The sequence below is a fragment of the Chelonia mydas genome, chromosome 22 (assembly GCF_015237465.2).
Source record: "Chelonia mydas isolate rCheMyd1 chromosome 22, rCheMyd1.pri.v2, whole genome shotgun sequence".
NCBI classification, from domain to species: Eukaryota; Metazoa; Chordata; order Testudines; family Cheloniidae; genus Chelonia; species Chelonia mydas.
Genome location: NC_051262.2, coordinates 15,599,738 through 15,624,116, shown reverse-complemented (window position 1 = coordinate 15,624,116; position 24,379 = coordinate 15,599,738). Strand labels below are relative to the sequence as shown.

Sequence of the window (24,379 nt, the reverse complement as noted above, 5' to 3'; positions counted from 1 at the left end):
ATAAGGGTCTTCACCTTGAACCAAGTTGAACGTGTTAAGTTTAGTACTAGGAAGCATTTTATCTTTTTCTCTTGTAACCATATTTGACTTTCGTGCTTTATACTTATACTCACTTAAAACCGATCTCCTTGTAGTTAAATAAACTTTATTTTTCTTCTTTAATTAAAACTAATCCAGGATTGTGAATTGTTTTGGGTAGCTTTATTTAAGGTTGCAGACTGTGGTATATTGATCCCCTTAGAGGGCAACAGACCTAATATACCAGCAGAAGGCTGGACAATGCAGAACACATGTTTTTTGGGGGAAGAAATCCAGGACAGGGGCTGTGTTGGGATCACCCTGCAAGTAGTAGCCAAGACTGCTGGAAGCTGGAGTGTGGCTTGTTGTCTGCTGACAGACTGTTTGGGTCAGAGTTGCTGGACCAAGGCTGAGGCTACACACAGATAGACACTCAGGAGGTGACCTGCATGCTGTTTCTGAGGAGCCCAGGTTGGGAGCTAAAGCAGCAAAGCATTGTGAGACACCCCATGTTGCAGGGCAGGAGTGACAGCCCCTCACTGGTTTGGATTGCACCCCGAAATGTCATAATGACAGGGTGTTTCCAACTTCTGTCAGTGGGAGTTTTTCTTTTGCCTTCAGTGGGCTTTGGATCAGGCCTGTGGTGAACAGAGACCCATGCTTGAATCCTTAAGTGGGAGCAGTAAACGTATCCTGGGGGAAGGTAAGTTTAGTGTAAGGTTGCCGGTTGACAGTGCTGAAGACTGAATTATTCTATGGAAGGTGTACGAGACAAGCAGTGACAATGCGAGCTTCCCTCATCTCAGTATGTTTACACTGCCAACGTGCCTCAACACTGACTTGGAGGGACAGGTCTCAAGTGAAGAAAAGAGTTTGAGCTCCATGCCCATTCATTCCTTGTGCTTTCTGCCAAGGGTGCCATTGGAGGGATCAATTAGTAACAGGGCAGGTGTCTACAAAGAACATCTGCACACTAGGAATCCCACTGACCCCCCCCCCCCCCCCCCCCCCCCCCCCCCCCCCCCCCCCCCCGCTTGATTCATGCAGGCCATTGAAAAGAACAGCTATGGAAGTATGAATTTCTGTCTCCATGAAGGAGGCTAACCCCAGTGAATATTTATCTATCTGGATTCTAAAGTATACCTCTGCTGTTAACAGCATGAATTGTGTCTTGTTTCATTAGTGACTGAAGTGTTACATTTAAACAAACAGAAACAAAAGAAAACAAACAAACTACCACCAGACATCATTGGAATGGCTTAGAATTTTCTTGGGACTCCACTTTTAAATGTTTTAGGTGGATTAGTACATAGGGATAAAATAATTTGCAAGAAATAACTTTCTGAAAACCTATCTATCACTCTATCTCCCTGCCCAACTGGGAAAAATGTTTGCGAATACACTAGGGGAAGTATTTCCAGGGGGAACAAATATTTAATAATTTGCTTCTCAGTCTCACAGAGAAAGGTATAATATGATCCAATGGATGGATAATCCATCCAAAACATGATGCAAGTTGAAGCTAGACAAATTCAGACTGGAAATAAAGTGTACATTTTTAATGGTGAGAGTAATTTACCATTGGAACAATTTACCAAGGGCTGTGGTGGATTCTCCATCACTGACAGTTTTTAAATTAAGATTGGATATTTTTCTAAAAGCTGCTCTAGGAATTATTTTGGGGAAGTTCTCTGGCCTGTGTTACGTAGATGATCATAATGGTCCCTTATGGCCTTGGAAGCTACGAAGTCTGTGGACACCATTTCTGCCTTTAAAATCCCCCAGTAATTCATTTTACCTCTTGCCATTATTAAAACAGCCACCTTTAACTTCTGTGCCATGTACAAAGACATCTTCTGAAGTCTTTCTGAATGTAGGCTGTATTACTTGCCTTTAGAGGCACCAATTAAAACTGTGCTGAAGGATGCAAGTTGTATGTCCATAGACGTGTAACATGAAGAGAACATGAATAGATTCACTTTCAATCTCATTTAAGTTTGAAAGGTCAGGGACTTGCCTAAGATACATTCATTGGAATTGAGCCCAATCCAAGATGTTCAAGGAACCTGTGTTCTTGAGATAATTTGGCTGTTCCTTTGCTCTCCACTTTGCTCCAAAGCCGTCATGTATTTCAAAGCTCTTGTGGGTTCTGCACTGGAGAACTCTGTCGGAACAGGTGATTGATTTTGTTTGTGTTTCTAATTGTGCAGTATTTATGCAGTCCTAATGTCAAAATTGTGCAAGACTGGGAGTCTGCATATGTCCATTAAAGCAATGGCCAACTATTTTCATTCTTCAATCTAGCTAGGTATTGCATTGCAAAAGGTTTTACTGTACAAATACTGCAATTGTTGTTATTGTTCATTTGTAGGTTTTTAATCTTCTTGGTATCTATTTTTCAAGCATGATAAATGTGAAGTTAAAATGCAGTGGGTAAAGGTCACCTATTTTGTGTGCTGCTTCCATGCAGGCCACTGTGTTGTCCTTCATGTTGACTGCTATTTCTGCAGTCCCTTTCTGGAACCTGTCTATCCTGCCTCTATCCTTTCCTGCTTTAAATCCCATATTACTTCAGGTAGTTTATATTCCATAGTCATTTTAATGTAACAAATCTCGGACTCTCATCACTCCCTTAGTTGACCACACCATCATCTTCCCCTCTGTCAGCCCCTTGTTTATCATCCTATTCTGTTGCATAGTCTTAACATATATTGTAAGTTCTTCTGGGCAGGGGATTCCCTTTCTTGTAATGTGCCAGGCACGTTTGTGGTGCTGCCGTATATTATAATTGTTTCAGTTACTAATGTCCAGTTTCCGAGGTGGCACAACACAAAGACCAGTCAGAACAGAGTGGGGATTTTTAAACCATATAATAAATATGACATTTAAACATGCCAGTGCTCGTTTGCCATGAATGCAAACCCTCTTAATATGTTGTACAGAGGAAACCTTCAGTTGCTAATCCCTAGTCTTGTGACTAAAATGCTAGTGCAATAAAACGTGCCTTAGTTGAGCACTCAGAGGACGAACACAAACTGATTGGCGAGTAGAAAATAGTCTTTAACTAAAGGTTGGATAAAATGGCACCAGAAGCCTTCGGGATACCGCTTACGACAGAGAGTTGCCTGTTGACTCTAGTTGCTTAGTCCCTCTTTTCACAGTAAGACTGTTCCTCCTCGAGTACACAACATGTCTTGTCCTGGCTTGAGTTTAGTTATTGTGCATTTTTTATTAACGTGGGTTAGATGTAGGTAAAAGGTTTATGTTGAGTTTTCCTCCAGACCAAAAAAAAATATGCCCTGCAGCTCAAATGGGAGTTAAGCAACAGGAATACAACTTGGTGTGGCAGCAAAATTAGCAACATGATATAATGGGTTTGCCTTTGTGAAAGGACTGCAGCTCCGATCCTCAGAATGTTGGCATTTGATCAGCATGAAATTTCCCATTGTACTGCCTGCTCGTCCTAAGAATTTCCTGTTTCTTTTCTCTCAGGATTAGCTTTGGGGGTGAGGAGAGTTTTTATCCAAGAATTAACCGAAGTGTTTATCTTTTGGGTGGGGCAGTAAGTTGGTTTTTACTCAATACTTTCTCAAGAATTTTTTATTTTTTATTTTTAGCTTTTTATATATTGTAGATTATGAAAAAGATAAAGAATGTGAGCTCTTCGGGGCAAGCACTGTGGTTCACGCTTTTCTGTAAAGCCCAGTGTAGGTTGATGTTGCTGTTTGTTTTACAATGTTTCTAAGTGAAATAACAGGAATTGAATGACTGCTGTTTGTACTTTTGATGGATGGTTGGAAACAAAGGTGACTTGCTTAATTCCCATAGGAAAACATGACCCAAATTAGATCTGAATATGTAGAGTTACTGTTAGTCTTATCAGACTATGGGAAGGATCTTACAGTGGAATTGCAGAGCAATAGATTTAGGATCAAAGAATTGTACAAATTGGTGAGATTAAAACTCTGGATAGGACTGAGGGTGGGCTTCTAAAGAGCCTCGTTAACATCAAGTATGTCAGAAGTGATGGTGGGTATTTCTTTCTGGGTGCTGATGTTTTTCCTACACTCGTGATTGCTGCATTGCAAAGCTGTATCTCATGCTCTCTAATTCCAGTTGAAACCAAATGCTAGCGCTAGAAGGTTGCTGAAATGTTTCTTGTGGAGGAAGAATTGTCATGGACTAGAATAATCAAGAGCTCTAACTCTTTATGGACAATTGACCTCTCTAGCTCACTGCTGTCTCTAAAGTTATTCATAGCACTGGGATGCTTAGACAGTAAAGCTGATGACCACTGCTACAAAAGGACAATCCTTTGATTCAGTGTTTATGCCAGAACTGGCAGTTAATACAAAGTAACTAGGTCTGTATGAAGCATTTATTAGGTTTCAGATGTGCAGTGGGTGATTATCATTAGGCTTGGCAGAATTCAGTTTTTATTTTTTTTATCATTTTGATGGTTAATATTGATTATTTTAAAACATTTTTTCATTGTTATCTGTTCAGATTTTCATGTGCAGGAGATTATGGGGCACCAGACAATAATTATTTAATGACAGTAAATATTGAGAGTCAAAAGTTAAAGATTTATAGCCATTAAAAAACATATTGTCAACATTGTATGTCAAAATATACAAAGTGATCATAGATCAAACTCTAATAAATTCTCAAGCAGCATTTTTCTTACTCTATCTGTACATTTCAATAATTATCTATGGAAATGTTTTTTTGTCAGTTTATGTGATTGTGATGAAGTTCAAGTTTGACATTTACTGATAAAATATAACCTTTTATCTTACTCCATTGACCACAGATTCTTTGTCCGGTGATCCATATGGACTTTGGAGTTACCTCTGTGCAGTAGATGAATGCTTTTGTCTACCTGTAAGGCTGAAAAGCATCTTTCACCATGCTGTTGTTGGAGCCCTAGGCTTTCAGATCTGACAGACCAAATGCTGACCATTCTTGGCTAATATTGTTTGACTCATTCTGAAGCGAATAGGACCACAGTGCGATCTATAGAAAACTGGTGCCATGAACTCCCTCAGGCTATCTTCCACATTTTGCATAAGCTGTAGTGATCAAGGGCATTCCCATCTGCTTTTCATAATAATTCAGTGCGGAGGTTGGAAAGGCCTGGATTGCTCTGACAAGGATATTGCTCTCTCAATAGAGAGAATCTATTACACCTGTTAGACCAAGTGGAGGTTGGAAAAAAGGATTTCTGGCCACCAAAGCCATCTGCAACTTCTGGTCCCTTGACTGCTCCTTGAGCTTCTCTCAGCCACTCTTTGTCAATTAAATTTGCAGCTATCTCCCCCAATAAGAAGAGCATATACTGTCCCCACCATGCTCTTCCACAATCAGCGAGAATCCCCTTCATCTTATCCAGTTTGAGCTTCAGCCGCCTCATTACCATTCAAGCCCCTGTCTTGGCCAGGCTCTGAAAAAGTAGACATGCTGCACCACCCAGACTCAGTGAAAAAGACCTGTGAAACTGCAGATCACCCCCATATTGACAACTCCACAGCCCGGACTGCCCTGTTATCCCCCATAGCAACCTCAGACACAGTAAATAAGGGAAATGTGGAATAAAGCGCTGAGGACCCTGTATAGGGTCACAGATAGGAATTTTTTATTTTTCTGATATAATTTACTCCTGATGTTAGAGAGAAAAGAGAGAACTTGAAACCTAAAATAATGTTTTTCATGGTCAAGGGTTGGTTGTAGTCGCTCTATTGAAAAATTTTTGAGATGTAACTCAGCCAACAAGCAGCTAGCTAACCAAAAAATTCAGAGCTTCTTGTGGGAAGAGGGGAAGAGGATTCTCCAGGCCCACTGTGCTGTATATCTCTGGCACCTTACTGTAAGTGAGAAGTGACACACACAAATGGCATGTGCAACTAGGCTTAAAATAGTCCTCCATCAAACCCACACAAATTCCCTGGGCTCCTTATATGTCGTAATGCACATGTTGCTTCTCTTTGAGAGGATTGATTTACATGGAGCACTGATGCCCTGCCCCTCTCCCCCAGTGTAGCTATTGGCATTTTTACCATTTCTTCTCAGATATGCCTTTTAACATTCTCTTTTAAATACAAACAAAAATTAATGTTAGTCTGTAAACCAATTGGAAGAATTCTAACATATTCAGATTGAAGTCTGACAGTGTCATTATCTCAGAGTGTTCGGTCTTGTGTTAGTTAAAATCATAAGTGAGCCCCTGACAAGTACAGCAGAAGCTTGGTATCTTTCTCATTCACCTCCTTACATGAGCTTTCTTTGTCCTTTGTACCACAGAATTTCCAAATGCTCTTAAACCGCTTGGGAGAAATCACAGGAATTCAGGATCCCTCATTCCTTCATGCAGCCCTGAAGGTTAGTATGGTTTGCGAAGATGCTGTGAATGTCGTCAATGTTCTGTTGAAAGGAAGTCTCTGCTGACTTTGTCTTGTTGTGTGCGCTGGTTCAAGCTTTAACCTGTATGTGAGCTTTCTGTAAATAGCATTTAAACTCCAAATATTTGTTTGGCATTTGTAATGTGCAAATATTAGAATACTGCCTTGCTTGAGATGCTCAAAACTGGACTCGACAAAAGTAGTAGATTATGTGCTACAGGGAACAATTCTGTCCACACAGGAGGATGGACCAAGTCACCTATTAAGTTATCCCCTGTCTAACTTCTGTTATTTTCAAGACATGAGACCTACATGAGTGGGTGGATACATGAGTGCAGCATATGATGTTATGGCTGAAAGGGAGTAACTCTTCTTTGGATTAATAGCCATTCTTCTACATTTTGAATCAAAATACAACAGGAGCAGTCCCCATATTTTTCCAGTAGTAGGCTTTAAGAGTCTGTTCTGCAACTACAAGAATTATGCTGAGATGCTGGAATCATTTCTGGGGAACACTGAGGTTTGGCTCAAGTGGGCTTTTTCATGTATGTACTGAAGCATAACAATAAATAAAAGTGTGGGGTAAAATAAGTTTTCCTTCAGCTAAACAGTCTTCACAATTCTCCACAGCTGAAACAACCACCACAGACTTATGGTTTGTGCTTTCAGACTTGTGGTCGTTTTGCCAGAACTGGGAACAGAACAACATAAGCTCTAAAGAGAGGCATATGAGAGGTCCTGGGTAGAAGAGGAAACACTTTCCTAGAAAGATCCCTACTGTAAATCATTGTGTGCATTATAAATTGCAACAGAAAACTGGGAGGGAATGAAGGGTAGTACAGTACTAATATTACCTAGTGTGGGACCATTGGAGACTGTTCTCTTGAGGCCTGTCAGCCAGGAGGTGGCTGTTGATGCTGACTGTGCACAAGGAGACTTTTTTTTTTTTAAAAAAAGAAGGAAACTAACAAATAACAAACAAAAAAGTCCCCTTCAATGTTTCTGCAAGTGGGAGTTGTAGTAAAATATTGGATTAAATTCAAGGGAATTAATTGATTACAGAGTTTTGGGAGGGAAAAAGCATTTTGTTTGTAAATTTTAACATTGCTTTGTTCCCTAAAACTAACTAGGTCTGTCTACCCATGTTATTTAAAGTTATGTCTCTTGTGATGTGGGCTGTATGGTCTGTGTTTAACAGGTGGTTCTTGTAGCTCCTTTACTCATTCTTACAGTTATAAAGCAGTGCAGAGGGCCACACTCATGACTTCTTGAGGACACAGTGCTCCCACCCATTAATAAGGCTTCCGTTGACTAAAATGCTTAGGCACATGCCTAACTTTAAGCACATGAGTAGTCTCATTTCAGTGGGTTACTCACATGCTTAAAGTTAAGTATGTGCTTAAATACCTTGCTGATATTCGAGCCTGTGAATGCTCTAATCTCTTTTAAGGGAACCAGAGTTGACTGAATGACACTTACGGTGTAGAATGAACCCTAACTGTTTATCATCTGACAAATTTCAGCCTTAAAATTGTAACTCCTTTCAGGCAGTCAGCTTTTTCTCATGGCTGGAGAAAGCTGACTTGGTGCCAGCGTGTTCTGTTTCATGTGCATGGCGTTGATTTTCATTCAGATGTGTATAAAAGAATCTGGAATAATGGGTGCTTGGCTATTTCCCCCTCTCCCCCTTTCTCCTCTCAGGCCGCAAATGGTGACCTAACAGAAGCAGTCAACTTCCTCACTGAGGAGCGTGTTAAAGAGCCAGGCCAGGAGGCAGTCGCTGCGGAACCATCTGACTGTGAAGGGAGTGCTGTGGGCAAAGGGCGCCCCACCAGTAGGTGACAGGTTTCAGACTGATAGCCGTGTTAGTCTGTATCAGCAAAAAGAAAAGGAGTACTTGTGGAACCTTAGAGACTAACCAATTTATTTAGGCATAAGCTTTCATGGGCTAAAACCCTCCTTCATCAAATGCTTATGCCCAGATAAATTTATTAGTTTCTCAGGTGCCACAAGTACTCCTCATTTTTTTCCCACCAGTAAGTGGTTCATTCTTATCAGGAATATTGTGTGCATTCCTGGTCACTCTTTCTCAGAAAGTGAGATGGATTTATCACTGATAAGAAATTGGTGGGGGTGAAATTCACTCTGTTGGGCTACCAAAAGGCTTGTGCCCTATATAAGCGCCACTTCGGCTCTTTTCACCAAGCTGATGAATTGTCACTTTGAATTCCTATAGCGAGGCAACAGGGAACAACCGAGTCCACTTTAGAACTCCACATTTTTGTTTCACCCTTTCTGTTGCATAGGGCAGGTACAGCTCCGGCAGAGGGTGTCCTTGCTAGTTGAACCAATGTCAGTCAAGTGAAGTGGTTAAAGAATGTGTAGGTTTAACAGGATTTGAAGTTGCTGAAAATTGGTTCAGTTTTATGGACCTCTTTGTTAGTGTTTATTTGTCTTGCACAAACATGTGTTAGGCTCTTAGATTTTTTTTCTTTGTGCCCTCATTGCTTTACAGCATACTCTTTCACATAAAATGTGAAAGGTATGGCACAGTCGTGTAATTCTAGCAATAACAAATTGCTTAGTAATTGTCAGCCCTACCTTCACTCTACCTGGTTTTTTTAAACTGATTCTCATTTTTAAGATTATTTTCTTGTTTATTTCCAGGTGGATGCTATTTCTCATTAAGAGTGCTCTCTTGTGTGTTCAGTTGGGTTTTAATTCTGTGGCTCTCTTGTACTTCAGGCTCCTGGGATCAGGCTCTGAATGTCCAGTGTTTCTGAGAGTACTTCCACTTGGCTGACATTTTTTCCCAGGTCAAGTAAACACCTCTTAAGTGATTGGCAAAACGCCCTATCTTCCATGCCCATGAGTTGCATGGTAGAACTAACAAACAGTGGTTGCTGATAACATACGGATAAGAAGGAAACAAAATAATTACCAAGTAAGGTCCTGCCACCCAACTGGAAAACTAGAACATTATGGTCAACACATAAAATACAGACGGCCTTATTGTACAGCATTACAGCAGTTTAGTGGCTGAAGGGCTTTGGCCAGGACTGGGTCTAAGAAGCTCTCATTGGGGAGGGCCTTGTAACTCAGGTAGCCAAAAGGAGCTTAATGTTTTCCATCCATTTCTAGTATCCTACAAGTAAGGAATAACTATAACTAAAGACTGGAATATAGGGCCATAAGCAGTGCTCAGCATGCCAGTTGTCCAACTGAAATTATTTTCATTTTTAAAATCAGTTGTCTGCTAAGAACTAACAGCTCTTCCTGGAGGCTTGTGACCTTCTCTGATCGCTCCCCCTGCTTTGGTAGCCTTTTGTGGCCTTAAGGCAGTCATACACCATAGCATAGAGAACTGAGGATAGTTGTTAAGACGTGTACTTCTTTCTACAGATACCTGTTAGCAGCCTGGGGAAACCAAACTCCTCCATTTAGTGTTTTCTTGAGCATTTAAACTAGTCTTCAAGCACTTTCTCTGAAGCTTGTGTTCCACTCTTTGATCGTTCTTGCCCACTGAACAACCAGCTGCTTTTATCACAAGAACTTCCTCGCTATCCAGTTTCTCTTTCAGCTGGAGAAGTAGTTCTTCATTCACTCACACATTTACCATTTTTGAGCTTACTCCAGCCTCTAGGGCCCCGAGAACCAGCAGGATAGTAGTCCTAAGTACCTGCGAGTGTGTCTGTACTGTAAAATTATACTGATGTTAGAGCAACAGTGAGATACGCAGCCACTAAGGGTAACATTTTCAAAAGCACCTGAGTGTCTTAAGTGTCTCGGGACCACTGCAAGTCAATAGGGTTTAGCTGATTTTGAAAATTTTACCTGGAGCAACTGGTGGAGACAGGCTTTGATGGCATAAGGTAAATAGCCTGTGCCCCATCTGCATTATATATTACACAATTGCTACCACAAGCACAGCTGTGTTGTTGATGTTAATTGCTGTAAAATCACTGCTGATTTTTCCTTAGAAGGTAGCTTACTGCACCCTTTTCCTGGAAACAGATAAATGCCAAGAGCTGCTTTTTGCCACAAGCATGGTTGGAAAGATAGTATCTGGCGGGGACACGGAGCCATGCTTCACATATCTAAAGATCAAATAAGTATTTTTAACTTCTGGGAGGGGCTTACTTTACCACATTTCAACAGGTTCTCGCTGCTCAGCAGCTAAATCTGTTTTGTGTTACTGCACAGCTGAGTAACGCTACTGACAGCTAGAGCACCTAGACAATAGGCCAGATGACCTTCTCCCAGACAGATTACTGTGAACTAGGAGTTTGAATAACTGGAAATTGTTTTTAAAAGCAATTACATGCTTTAAAAACAAAACAAAACAAAACCCCAAGTATAAATATAAGCAAAAATTTAAGGAAACATATATATAAATCTAAACTTACAAGTAACTGGAAAGAATTTCCTTTAATCATGTAAAAGACAAATATGCTGCACAAACAATGCGTTCCCTAATTGAGCTGCCTGTTATGCACTAAACAGGTTTATAAAATAAGAAGCACCATACTCAGGAGTCGCTGGGGGGGCCAGTCAATTACATTTTATTCTGCTGTTTAAGGCCCATCTGTTTCAAAATGGCTGCTTTCTTCACTCTCTTATTCCCAAATAGGTGGCAAACCAAGTGATCTTGTAATTGGCTGAGCATTCGCAAGACTCAATATGGGACCAGTGGTACACAATGTCTGACTTGAATTTGATTCCAAGTCTTTGCACAAAATGTTAACAAACTAAACCCCTTTATTTCTTAAAGCCATTTCAGTAACTAACACTGGGGGATTGGTAATTAATGAAGAGGACTGGTCGCTAATACAGAACAATCTGGATTGCTTGCTAAACTGAGTGGAAGCAAACAATATGTATTTTGATAAAGCCAAATGTAAATGTATATATCTTGGAACAAAGACGTTAGGCCATACGCACAGAATGGGGGGTTTCCTGGGAAGCAGCGAGTCTGAAAAAGAGTTGGGGGTTGTGGTGGATAATCAGCTGCACATGAACTTCCAATGTGAAGCTGTGGCCAATAGGGCTAAAGCAATCCTTGGCTGCATAAACGGGAATTTTGAGTAGGAGTCAAGAGGTTATTTTACCTCTGTATTTTGCACTGGTGCGACCGCTTTTGGATAACTGTGTCTAGTTTTGGTGCCCATAGTTAAGAAAGGATGTTGATAAATTGGAGAGGGTTCAGAGAAGAACCACAAGAATGATTAAAGGATTAGATAAAACACTTTGGAGGTATAGACTCAAGCAGTTCAATCTGTTTACCTTAACAAGAAAAGGTTAAGGGGTGATTACAGTCTAAAAGTACCTACACGGGGAACAAATATTTAATAACGGGTTCTTCAGTCTATCTTAGAAAAGTATAACATTATTCAACGGCTGGAAGTTGAAGCTAGACAAATTCAGACAAGAAATAAGACACAAATTTTTACTAGTGAGGCTCATTAGCCGTTGGAACTATTACCAAGGATTGTGGTGGATTCTCCATCACTGACCATTTTTAAATCAAGATTGAATATTTTCTAAAATATATGATTTAGGATTTATTTGGGGGCGGAAGTCCTCTGGCTTACAAGAGGTCTGACTAGATGACCGCAATGGTCCCTTCTGGCCTTGGAATCTGTGACTCTATGGTCCTAAGAACTTTAATTAAGGCCCATCACTTTCCTTTTGTTAGACCAATCCAGACTGCTGCTTATCCACTTTCCATGTCCTAATCAAGGTGTAAGGAAATCCTGGTCTTTCAGAAGCACCGTGGAGTGCACACCTTTTTCCCAGCTCACTGCTAGATTGTAGAGTATTTATTTTTTAAACTAAAGGGACATGGAGTTAATTTAATTTTTCAGCAGAAAGTTGTGATGTTTCTGCTGTTTGATTTAATTGCATTAATGAAGCAAATTGTGTTAACATTGTTTGGTCCTTGGCCTTTTTTTCTAAATGTTTCACTGCTTCTAGTGTAAAACTGATAACTCCACTTCAATTTCCAGATGTGACTGATCTAACTTCAGATAACAAAGATGACCTCCAGGCAGTCATTGCTCTCAGCTTACTGGAGTCTCTGGAAGTTCAAGCAGTAGACAGAGATGCGAACAGGTCAATGAATGCGGATGTTGCTTTTTGTTCTTTGCTTCTACCTGGACCCTGGGGCTTTATGCAGAGTGCGTTCTTATCAACTGTAAAACAAATGTTATTCATTCAACTTAAGAAGGCTTAGTGATGTTGGAAGGTGCTTCGACTATCACCCTCTGGGGACTGTCGCCAAGGTACTTTGTATCTGACTTGGAGAGACTGGCAGTACCGCACTACCATACTGAAGGCTAGTTATCCTCATGGCCAGTCCTGTCCCTGCCACCTCTACCGATGTGACCAACGTAGAGGCTTTTGTGGGTCCTATCCATTAAGAACTGTACTGAGGCCTCCTGCCTTAATTTCTAGGCACTAGGTTACTAAACAGCCATTCACTTTGTCCCTTTTTAACTGGGTTGTGTTTGTTGAGTTTATCTCCATTAACTAATAAACAGAATATGCTCTGTCTACAAATCTGACATGTAGGTCTATGAAAAAAAAAGTTTGTAGTACTGTTACCAGTTCCACCCTCCAGGCCCTATTTGAGTCACCCACCTATCTCTCACATTTAAGAATGGAAGCTCTGTGAGGCAGGTGGGATGGCTATGAGTATCTGTCAGCACAATGGGACCCTGACCTGTAATATAATAGATAGATAATAACATAATAGTCCTAGAGGTGACAGGCACTGTATGCCAGTCTGTGAGCCAGCTCCGTGTATGTCTCCTGTTTGGACTGCAGTATTGTCCAATTCCTTTTGTCTTGTTCTGTTGTGGTTACTTGACTAGCCAAGCTTACATACCAAAATGAGTTTCTGTCCCTTTTAAAAGGCTGTCAAGACTCTGGGGATGCTTTCTTACAATGTGACATTTGCATACTTGTCCTCTGACAGGCCCCACAAAGCAAATGCTGCTGAAAACAAAAATCGCTCCAAAAGGAAACGGTGTGAAGTCTGGGGAGAGAATCCCAAGCAGAATGACTGGAGGAGAGTGAATGACTGGCCTGTTGGCATGAAGAACATTGGAAATACATGCTGGTTTAGCGCAGTCATTCAGGTAATGCAGTGGTAACAGTAATACTTTACCCTTTTGTAATGCCTGCCATTTTGGGGTCAAAACGTGCCTTTCTTGCAATTAAATAAGCTTTGCGGCACCTCCACGATGGAAGTAATGTCCTCTTTTTGCAGGTGGGCAAATGTTGGCACAGAGAAGTTAGTTGACTTTTCCAAGGTCACAGTGAGCCAGCTAGCTAGTCTGTATTTCTCCATATTCCTATCAGCAACTTCACATTAATAGAAAAAGAAAAACTGGGTGTCTTCACCCTGGGATGCAGTTTTTTGGGAGACTTCAATTACATAACTAAGATTTGAGAGCAGATTGTGCAGGCCCGCCAGGTTTCTGCTTCACATTTTAAACAAAAATGATCTAAAGTGTGATTTTCTTTGTGTGGCAGAATATTTTACTCTGATCTTGTTCAAAAACAGCAGCCAAGTAGTCAGGGCAAAAATGAGATAAATGAGAAAAAAAGGCTATGTAAATACATCTATGTATTTATTATTATTCACAAATGTGTGTCCTGTGTCATGGTGCAATGGTAAAATACTTCTTGAATGACAGAAGCCAGACTGGTAAAGTGAGGATAATGTAATTTTACTGGAGTGAACGCTGGCTCCACGGCATATGGTGTATCAGATTCCAGTTAATGGAGTACAGTGGCTTAGATGCCTGAAATAATAAGAAACTAGTCTGGGTGCATTATTAGTGATTATTATTAGTGATTAGTAAAATGAGAAGAGACAGCAGAAAGAAGAACCAAACACACTTAATTCTTTGGGCTCTTTTTACATCAGCAGATAAGTGTTGGGGGTGGGTTTTTTTCTGTTTTTGGGGCGAAGTGGGGAACAGTTACCGAAATGCTTCTCTGGGGGTATGATTGATTCCCCTGCCCTATCATTCCAATTTCCAATGTGAAATGGAAGAACTCTCCTCACTTTCCCAAAAGGTTTCTCTTAATTTACTTGAAAAATTTAGTTGGGATGGAGGGAGGGAATTGAGTCTTGGGGAAGAGGAAGGGCAGAGCTGTTAAAGGTTTTATTTCTTAAGGAGAAAGTCATTGAAGAATTTGGGGGTGGGTAAGAAAAACATACAGTCTGCAAAGAATGACATGGACTTGGGAAATAAAGATGAGACCCAAGACCAGACTTGAGTTGACCAGCCCGGACAGTCTCTTTTAACCATTTTTTCCTTTCAGTCTCTCTTCCAGCTGCCGGAATTTCGTAGGCTGGTCCTTAGTTATTCTCTCCCGCAGCGCATGCTTGAGAATTGTCGAAGTCGCAGTGTAAGTTCTCCTGGAAATGCCTGCCTCTTCCAGGGGATTCTGGCAGTTTGTATTGGTGACTCTATAAAAACTGACCTGCTGCTTGTGGACAAGGGTGGGAAATTGCTCTTGAGGACAATGCGTTATCACAGAAATGGTTGAAAGTTTCTCATAAATTTTTCTCAAAAACTAGGAACTGCAGAGAGAGTGGAAAATCTGTGCCTTGTTAATCTGTTTTGGTGACTCCAGAAATTCAGGACTTGTTTCCTCTCAGTCTCCCCCCTACCTCTCCTTAATACCCCAAGTCTCTAGCTCAAGTCTGAACTTCAGAATATTAGAGTACAGCTTGGCCTTCTTATTCTAGATGCCATATTACTTCTGGCACCTCTCCTGATCCCAGACTTCCCACTTTGAGGAACCATTGCAAATTCTTCAGTTCTCCCATGTGCTTAATTCACGATCAAATTTGATTTCAAGAAAGATCCTTGCATCATGGGGAAGGAGATATGGGTTCCTAACACAAGTTGGTCTCTTCTGAGACTGTCCATTGTATTAACGTCCTTTGTACTGGCCCTGTAATTTACCTCTTCATATATGTGTCCTACTTTTATTGAGCAGTAGACTATTGTGCTCTCTTCTTTTCTAGGAAAAGAGAAATATTGCATTCATGCAGGAACTTCAGTGTCTCTTTGCTTTAATGTTGGGGACACATCGTAAATTTGTAGACCCCACTGCATCACTGGAACTTTTAAAAGGCGCATTTAAATCAGCTGACGAACAGCAGGTAAAATGGATACAATGCCTCTTGGCTTTTCCCAGAACAGCCCTAGCAAAGATGTAAACAGTCATATTTCACTTAATGCTACTATAATTCCAAACACTTGCCTGTCTGTGTTTCACCTGACAAGTGTGTGTAAAACTCTCTCTTAAAGATACATGACAGTGAAAGGTACATGCCTACCAAAAAGACGGTTAAATAGCCCGTGTGAAATTTGTCCCTTCACTGCTATCGGAGTTGCTGTTGGGGATCACCAGATTTGGAATGTGACTTCTTCTCCATGTCCCCAGCATAGTTTCCTCTGACTTAGTACAGTGCAGGACAAAGTGTTCATCTTTGATCCAGAATAGTGGTAATAACACATAGCTCGTATAGGTCATTCACATGGTTAGAGATACCACAATAGTTTTGTGAGTATATTTGAAAAAGTGTGAGATTTTAATAAATCCTGCTTATATCAAAGCATTTTCTTGGTAGAATCTTTCACTGTCCAATTTCTGGCTCTCTTTTAGCAAGATGTGAGCGAAGTCACACACAAGCTTCTGGATTGGCTAGAGGATGCATTCCAGCTTTCTGTGAATGTAAAGTGAGTTTTTATGTTTTGGGTTGTTTTTACTTAATGTCCAGAAAAATAGATTTTTAATGAGACTGTTTGGCTAATAGATGCTAGAGCCTAAATTAATATTTTAGGCAAATGAAGAAACCATTTCTTCACTGCACCAGTCAGGATAATCCCTTTTCAATAATATTCAGCATTCTATGTTTGCATCAGCACTTCTTCCCTAGATAGGTGCTTTTATTCAGTGCCATTGTGACCTGCAGAGTACATAAGCTTTTATGGAACTCTTCAACGTGGATTGTCCACCAGGTAATAAACTCCATATTGTATTTTTTAGAGTTGTTACAGCCAATGGGGTAAATTCATATTGAATAGTGCATTAATCTGTAGTGTGATAGTTACAATTATAATAAAAAGTCTTGACATGTACAGGGTCACGTTGTATGAAAATCAGCTGCTTTTTACACTTAAATAACTGTTGATGATTTTTTTAAGTGCAGAAGAGTAATTTTTTTCTCCTTAAGGATAAAGGGGCATGTTAAAAAAGTATAACTGGAGTTCTGAGTGCAAACTTATCCAGAACGAGCAAGTATGGGTTAGAATAGAAGTCAAGTATCCAGGACTCCTGGGTTGCAGTCTTGTTTCTGCCACTGGCTTACTCTGTAACCTGATCTAGGCAAGTCACTCCCACCTCTGTGTTACCTATCTACATAAAAGGGATGATGATATTTACAAATCTCGGGATCCTTCTAAAGGCACTTTCAAAATGTGGAGTATAATTATCAGTATTAGTACAAACTAATGGCTTTCTCTTCTTTTGGTTTGTTTTTAGGCACAAAGCCCAAGGCTGAGGTTTAGATGTTAAATTTAAGTCCATTTTAATACCTCGTGGCCTTAAAAAAAAAAAAAGGGGGGGGGGGGAGGGGGGAAGGGCAGCATATGTAATACTTACCTATTAATTGAGGATTTAAACACACACAACCTATTCCCTCATAGCTTGGGTTTTGAGCCATTTTTGCTACTTTTTCCTCTAGTTATATTAATGTTGGTTATATTTTGTTGATGCCATCAAAATAAAAAATCTAATATGGGTATTCTTGTAAAGGCAAGTGTAACTCACCCATATGCTCCCTTTCTGTCTAACAAAATGCATACAATCTCCTTTTGAAAACAGCAGCCCTCAAGACAAATCAGAGAACCCAATGGTGCAACTCTTCTATGGGACTTTCTTGACGGAAGGGGTCCATGAGGGTAAGTTAGAGATTTTTTGTTTTATGTTTAATTCTTTTTTTGAGTGGTTTGATTGTTGCTGTAGTGTAGATCTATGATATGATTTGTGACATTGTGTGTTATTGCAGTTTCTTGGTGAGATTGTCTGTCTGGTCCTTTGCTATTACAATAGGTGTATAGATAAGAGTATCTTTATATAGTTGTCCTAGTGCTGGCGAATATAATGTAAAGTCTGTTCTCTATTAAATGCTTACCGTCATGAACATAGATTTGTAAAGGGTCTCACCTCTAGAGAAGATGAGCCGTAGGGGCCTAATTTCTCTACTGTGATGACATGTGTAACTTGCCTGCCCGATGAAAGATCTTGCATGATTTGTTGCAAGATTTCGTGGAGCGTTACAAGCTGTTGTTTTGGTAGGAAACATATAGTTGTATATGATAAAATAAGTTAGAGAAGAGAGAGTGTTTTCTGGTGGTGTTTTAAGGTGGTTTATATTTTTTTCCTTCTCCTTTATTCAGGCAAGACCTTTTCCAAGATAGAGACCTTTGGCCAGTATCCCCTTCAGGTAAACGGTTATCGGAACTTGAACGAATGTTTGGAAGGGGCCATGGTAGAAGGGGAGATTGAGCCACTACCTTCTGATCTATCAGTGAAGTATGGACAAGAGGTTGGTTGCATGTATTGTTTGCTCTTCTTGAAAGGATGCAGTCAATGTAGTGCAGGGAGGTCCTATTGTGTCCTGGTAACTTAAAATGGTGACTGTAAACATTCCCTCTTCACCAAATGTAAAACGTTTCATGGTCAGTCTGTTAAATGTACATTACTGTTAAATGTGAGTTGATATCTAAGCCACCAAGCCCTAGTTTATTTGTAAAGATGTTGTTGTCCAATGTAACTTACTCCAGGAGTTTACCCTTTTAAAAAGGCGCCTGCTTCTGATGTGTAAGTGTGATAAAGTCTCTCTCTTTCTATTGAAGCCTACCTGTACCTGAGTAGGGGAGAACCACTGCCTCCATATTTTCGGAGGGTAAAAGTACAGTGCTTAACTCTATGGTATGCCATTTGGAATTTGTATTTTTTTTCTCCCTGTTATAGTGTGCATTTTTCTCTCTCATTGTAACTCTTAACCTTCTGCCTGTGCTGATTATTTTTTCCTTTTTTTAATTACTCAAATCATGAGCGGATCATAAGCTGCTTAACTTTGTGACAAATTAAAAAGTTAAGATACACACATTGCATTCAGCCTCACTTTATAGATAAAAGCAATGGGAAAGTTAGACTACAGAGAAGGTCAACTAAAATGATGGAAGGATTCATGTGATGTGAAGGCAGACTGAGGGAAATTAGCTTGTAGGCCATGTTAAAAAGGTGCTGGAAGATAATGCTAAAGAGATGTTTGCAAGGGTTGGTGGTAACAGGGGGAGGGGAAAAGAAGTTTCACTCATTAGATGAATGCCTGAAAGATGAGTTGCAGTGACTTGAATTAAAAAAGGAAAAAGAGGTTTGACTTCAGGGTGAGCTTGTTTTAAGGCCCATCTAACTTTGGAATGAACTGCCTGATTTTGGTGATTGCTGCTCTTGTGTTAGTGCCACATGGACACAGTTGAAGCAGACTTCTGGTAGGATTGGTGTAGTGCAAAATCTTGAGCAGTGTGAGCAAGATGGAGTTAAACAGGTGATGGGAGAGGTCCATGGCGCTTAGTTCCTTTAAATGGTTAACTGAAAAATAGGGGAAAGTGTCTCAAACCAGGACATGTGTCAAAGACTGTCACTTTTATTTTTAAGACATGTGATGGGAAAATCTGTGCTCATTAATTTAACTTCTCAGGATATCCTGACTAGTGGATCGCGTGATAGGGGACGTGGAAAATAAAGTGCATTTTATCTTTTGAGACCTTAGGTGAGTGTTTTGAAGCCTGATATGCAGCAGGATTAACTGGAAATCTGTTTCTTTAACCTCGATAGCAGGTTTATAAACATTTCCCTTCTGTTGTTGTTTATGAGGATGTTTGGTTGACTTTTCTCAAAAGGGTCATGATAAATGGCAGCTTCCCTCTGTATACATTAATATTGGCCGTCACTGTCAATATTATTGGTGCATTTTGATTCCGCGGATGAACCGTTGTGTTCTGGCTTTCTGATATGGATCTTTCAGAGCAGTACTATCTTAGAGTACTATCAGGAGCCCAAAACGGGGAGGGTACTGTCTGTCTGGCACTGCGTAAGAATGTGTGAAATATTCTTCTGGCAATGGATGTTAGAAATATTCTTGAAAGCTGGGAGCCGGGGAAAGTATAAATGCAACTACGAATAACCTTTTCAGTGTGGCACTTATTGCACACTCCAAATACTGAGAAGTTGGGTCTGTTGTCTGTGCCTTTTAAGCTAAACAGTTTCTGAATAGACCAAGAGTTGCTGATTAGCTGAGTGCACAGAGAATGGTTAAGGGCTGCTATTTGTTGATGTTCATTGCGTGCCAGCAGCATTGTGAAGTAACTCTCCCTCTCGGAGGCCTTGGGCCTACATACATTGTTTCAGTGTAGCATTTGCCAACTTATTCTAAATTCGCTCCTTGACTAGATGGTAGTCTATCAATCTGAGTGCCCTGGGCATCAAATATTGACTTTCTGGATATTATTTAACTATGTTTTGTATGGTGAAGGTCTAAAATGGAAGTGGAAGTCTTATATTTTGTAAAATTAGGTTTTCTAAATAGCAACTCATATTGATTTAGTACATGCTTTGTATGTATAAGGGAAAAAAATTATTTGGGGGCAGAATAACTTGTCGATATAAAATGTGTCATTCAGCAATCCTCTCAAAACCTGTGCCCTGGTTGGGGCATTTCTGTTTGTTACAGCGTTGGTTTACAAAGCTCCCTCCCGTGTTAACCTTTGAACTCTCCCGGTTCGAGTTCAATCAGTCACTAGGGCAGCCAGAGAAGATTCACAACAAACTAGAATTTCCCCAGATTATTTATATGGACAGGTGAGATTTTACAAGACTGTTGTATTTCAAAACTGATTCCTCACACTTTGCTCTGTTTTATTCTAACTAGAGAAATAGAGGGGTGGGTGGGTCTGTGAGCAGGGAAATGTTAAAATGTATGCATATGAGAGACAGTGCAGAGCTTAGAGGTATACAAATCTCACTCAGTCACTTTTTTTGGGGGGGTGGTATTTGTTTAGGTATTTGTACAGCAATAAAGAGATTATTCAAAGGAAGAGAGAGGAGACCAGGAAGTTGAGGAAGCAAATAGCAATTCTGCAGCAGAAATTGGAAAGGTAAGCATCCAACTCCCTCCCCCTCCCCCGGGAGTCGGTGTTTTTCTCTTTAAACAAGGTATGAAATTGAATAAGGGCTATTTGTATTCAAGATCTTAATTTAAGTAACACAATAGTTAGTTATTTGTATAACCAGCAACTACTAGGCATTTATATTTTATAATAAATATGGCTTGCTCATACTATTTTCCTTTCCATGTACAATGAGTTGTGTGAGGATTCAGTTAACAGACCTCTGCTGTCTTGCTTCTGTTCTTTAGATACATGAAATATGGCTCTGGCCCAAGCCGCTTCCCATTACCTGACATGCTGCAGTATGTTCTTGAATTTGCCAGTACAAAGCTACCTTTAGTTGTTCCCTCTGCTCAGGACTCTCAGATGGCGCCCGCACAGTCCCCAGCTGAGTGCTGTGGTCTGAATGAACCTCTGCAGCAAAACAGGTGAGGAAAGAAAAAAGTTTGTTGGCTAAAGAGAGAGCTTTCACCTTTTGAGCTAAAGAGTCCTGGATCATTGCTCCAGGAGCTGTTATGTCGTGTGATTCAGTTGTCTAGGCACTCAGAACCTTGGGGATGTGTGGTATGAACACCAACACAGTTAGTCCCTGCTTTTGAGTATCCCTGCTCCCAGATGGGTGCTACCAGTCTGTGCAGATAACACTCTGCATCCAGTTTGTTCTTTTTTCCCTCTCCAGATACAAAGTCAAACTGCTATGTTTAAGCAGTAATCCTGAGATAAATTATATGAACTCTTTGCACAGTGTAGTAATTGTTTGTTTTGTTTCATCAACCATTAAAATAGTGCAATATTGAATTATCACAGATCTGCCCACCATGGTTGGCTTGCGCTCTAAATTTAAGCAAGCAAGTAAACGAGTTCTCTGGTAAAATGGGAAGGAATTGTCAGTGCTGTGGATTGTGGCTCTGTGCTTCACTGTGGAGTCCTGTAAGAACTCGAACTTTTACATCACCTCTTGTCTTGGGATCTGGTCTTCTCGGAAGTGACTGCACTTTAATAAGCTTATAGGCTGCCAAACTGTTTCCTGACTAGTGAATAAGTCTAAGCCTGGCATCATCTGGGATGGAAACTTGCTTGTTCAGATCTTGAATATTTTTTTAAAGCTATGTGAACTTGCATATGCTCTCTGGAAACAGCAGCCTGAATGATGTGTCCATCAGTATGTGGCTTTTGCTTCATAGTGTATTAGAAACAGAAAATACTGAGAACACTGAAGGCGCAGCATCCACTCTGATAAACCCTCCAGCCCAGCAAGAATTAATGAGCAAACTTCCCCAGGCCTCCTGTTTACCAGCTGAAATGCCTGAATGCCCAGCTCCTCGTGTGGTCACAGAGGAGGAGATGAGCCTAGTTAGGACGTGCCTGCAGCGATGGAGGAGCGAGATTGAGCAGGACATCCAAGGTTGGCCCCAAGTATTTATCGTGCATTTCAGCCTTTTGCTAATCTAAATTCCTTCTGGTAGCTTCAGCTAGATAACTCCTGAACCATGCTCCACCCCAGAGGTGGCTGCTTTTCAGACATTATTATAGAAATATCCTTATATGTCATGTGACAGGCCCTGGTCTATCACAGGATAAGCATGCACAACTTTCCATTAACTTCTGCGGTAGTAACTGCATGACTGTATCCAAGGGCAGGCATGGGCCTGTGTTCTGAGTACCTCTGTGCTGCCATGTGTTTGGGATCAAGGGGGCACTATCTAAACAAAGTTGATGATCAGTGTTGTTCTTCTCAATAGATCTCAAGGACTGTATTACCAGAATCAATCAATCCATTGGTCAAATGTATGGTGACCCTGTCCTCCGTCAGGTAGGAAGTGTGGCTTTGTTAGGTTTTCATATAGGGGCTCATTAAAATGATATAGTTCTGCTGGTGTGTGCCTATAGGTCACGTTAATATTAGGAGAAATTGCATGCATGTACATAGGAAGGGTGTGTGTGTCTAAATGTTTTGCCAAGTTCACTTTGAAATGAAACACATGCCTTTCTGAGGAGGGAAATAACTTATTTAGAATGGTGTTCTTAGTAGGTGAATAATAGGATCCATGAACCTAAAAACAAACTGAATATAATGCATTTAATATAATCTTAGATAAACACTTGTCACTGTCCGTTTCTTCCATTAGCACTTGGGCACCTGCACATGCTAAGACGAATGTTGTTGAGTCATAGATATCTGGATTGGTCAAAGACCCTGAAGGATGAACTCCCCATGTTACTGCAGAGTAGCAGAGTAGTCATGCTCTACTATGTTTACCAGTTGAACAATGTCCATTGTCTAAAGTGAAATCCAAGTTGTTGGTGGTCAGTTTACTTTTTCTGCGTTAGCATATTTCAAAAATTCCCCAGGAAAATCTTGTTTTAAAAAATTTAAGGATTTTCAAGAAATAGTATCAGTGTTTTTCCCCTCTAGCTTTCTTGATGAAAACTGAGGTAAACGCTAACCTTTATTTCGCTGCCCTTTCCCGTTAGTATGTAACAGGTTAGCCCCTTTGTGTGGTCTCGGTTGTAGATAGCTGACTTCTCGGTGCAAGATGGCCTGGCTTAGGGCTCAGAATTCTTCTCTCTGCTGAATCGCACTTTGTAGTTCTACCTACTTACATGACACCATCTCAGTAGATACCTGATGTGAGATCTCTTGCCCTGCTACTTGGTGACTGGACCTGTTTCAAAGCTGTTGGGGATGGGGCGAGAGGTAGTGTGGGAATGAGCTCTTTTCCAGTTTTCTAGAACCAAGAGTCCAGAAACTCCTCCACTGCCAACTGTCTCATTTCTGTGCTTTTCAGCCTCAGTGGATGCAGAACCTAGTCCTCTCCCTGTATTAGGATTAGAGTTTTAAAAAAGGGATTGTCATTAGCTTTTTCTTGTTTTGTGTTTAGATTTTTTCTGACAATTAAATTTTCTGTGCCTGGGAAAAGTGTTCAGATTTCAAGACTTCTGTCCTTGACCTAATATTTCTATCAAGTCACCTTCACTGTGGATGCCTTGCAATGTATATAACACCTTAGATAGGCAATTGCTCCATCTGCCCACCAGCCAGGAACTGCATTGCCAGTAAATACTGCAAACAGATAATAAAGGCTTTCCAGCAAGAACTGGCCTAGGAATGAGCCTGGATCTTGGGCCCACATAAGCAGGATGGGACTTTGTCAGACCAAGAGGGCTGCCTAAGTCTTTGCCTGAGAGGTCTCTGATCTATTGGAGAAAGAGCCTGGTGGTTTTGAGTCTGAGCCTATCTGCAAAAGAATTTCTTGCATCCACCAGGGCATGAGGTCTCTGAATCTTTACCTGCGAGTAGAGCAGCCAGTTACTGAGAGTCCCAGGCTCTTCTTGGATTCATTTGTTTCTGTATCAAAGAATGGGAAGCATAGGTTGAACAGGCATCTGAAAAATTATACACTGGTGTCCTCAGAGTTGTGTTAGATTCCCAAGATCTGAAAGTGATGAAGTATCCTCTGATCCCTGTCACTCAGATACTTTGGGCGGGAAGGACCTTGGGAACTACCGTCCTCTGAGTAGACTCTACAGAGAGGGCATTATTTTTGGATGGGTTTTGGTTATCAGCCTAGACTATTCTCTCTGATGTGAGAAGCGGGTCTTTGGGTAGTGTACTTTGCAATACGTTCTGTCACCACATAGCAGTGCAGGTAATCTTAGAGTTTGGAATTACAGAGGTGTGTTCAGAGAATCAAAGCC

At 40.7% G+C, this 24,379-nt stretch overlaps 1 protein-coding gene across 13 annotated transcripts in view; it reads left to right on the top strand.

Annotated features, from left to right (window-relative positions):
- USP28 (ubiquitin specific peptidase 28) overlaps positions 1-24,379 on the top strand; it is a 125,080-nt gene that overhangs the window by 84,890 nt on the left and 15,811 nt on the right. For 10 of the 13 annotated variants that reach the window (XM_043534256.1, XM_037882467.2, XM_037882470.1 and 7 more), the window contains 14 exons: positions 6,319-6,396; positions 8,118-8,250; positions 12,422-12,527; positions 13,393-13,555; positions 14,751-14,837; positions 15,463-15,600; positions 16,107-16,180; positions 17,328-17,404; positions 17,903-18,051; positions 20,245-20,372; positions 20,573-20,668; positions 20,929-21,108; positions 21,865-22,085; positions 22,423-22,493. In XM_043534256.1, coding sequence (XP_043390191.1) covers positions 6,319-6,396; positions 8,118-8,250; positions 12,422-12,527; positions 13,393-13,555; positions 14,751-14,837; positions 15,463-15,600; positions 16,107-16,180; positions 17,328-17,404; positions 17,903-18,051; positions 20,245-20,372; positions 20,573-20,668; positions 20,929-21,108; positions 21,865-22,085; positions 22,423-22,493 — 1,701 coding nt within the window. Of the gene's footprint in view, positions 1-6,318; positions 6,397-8,117; positions 8,251-12,421; positions 12,528-13,392; positions 13,556-14,750; positions 14,838-15,462; positions 15,601-16,106; positions 16,181-17,327; positions 17,405-17,902; positions 18,052-18,361; positions 18,438-20,244; positions 20,373-20,572; positions 20,669-20,928; positions 21,109-21,864; positions 22,086-22,422; positions 22,494-24,379 lie in introns of those variants that run through there. The other 3 variants (XM_037882471.2, XM_043534257.1, XM_037882473.1) reach the window with 2 other exon arrangements.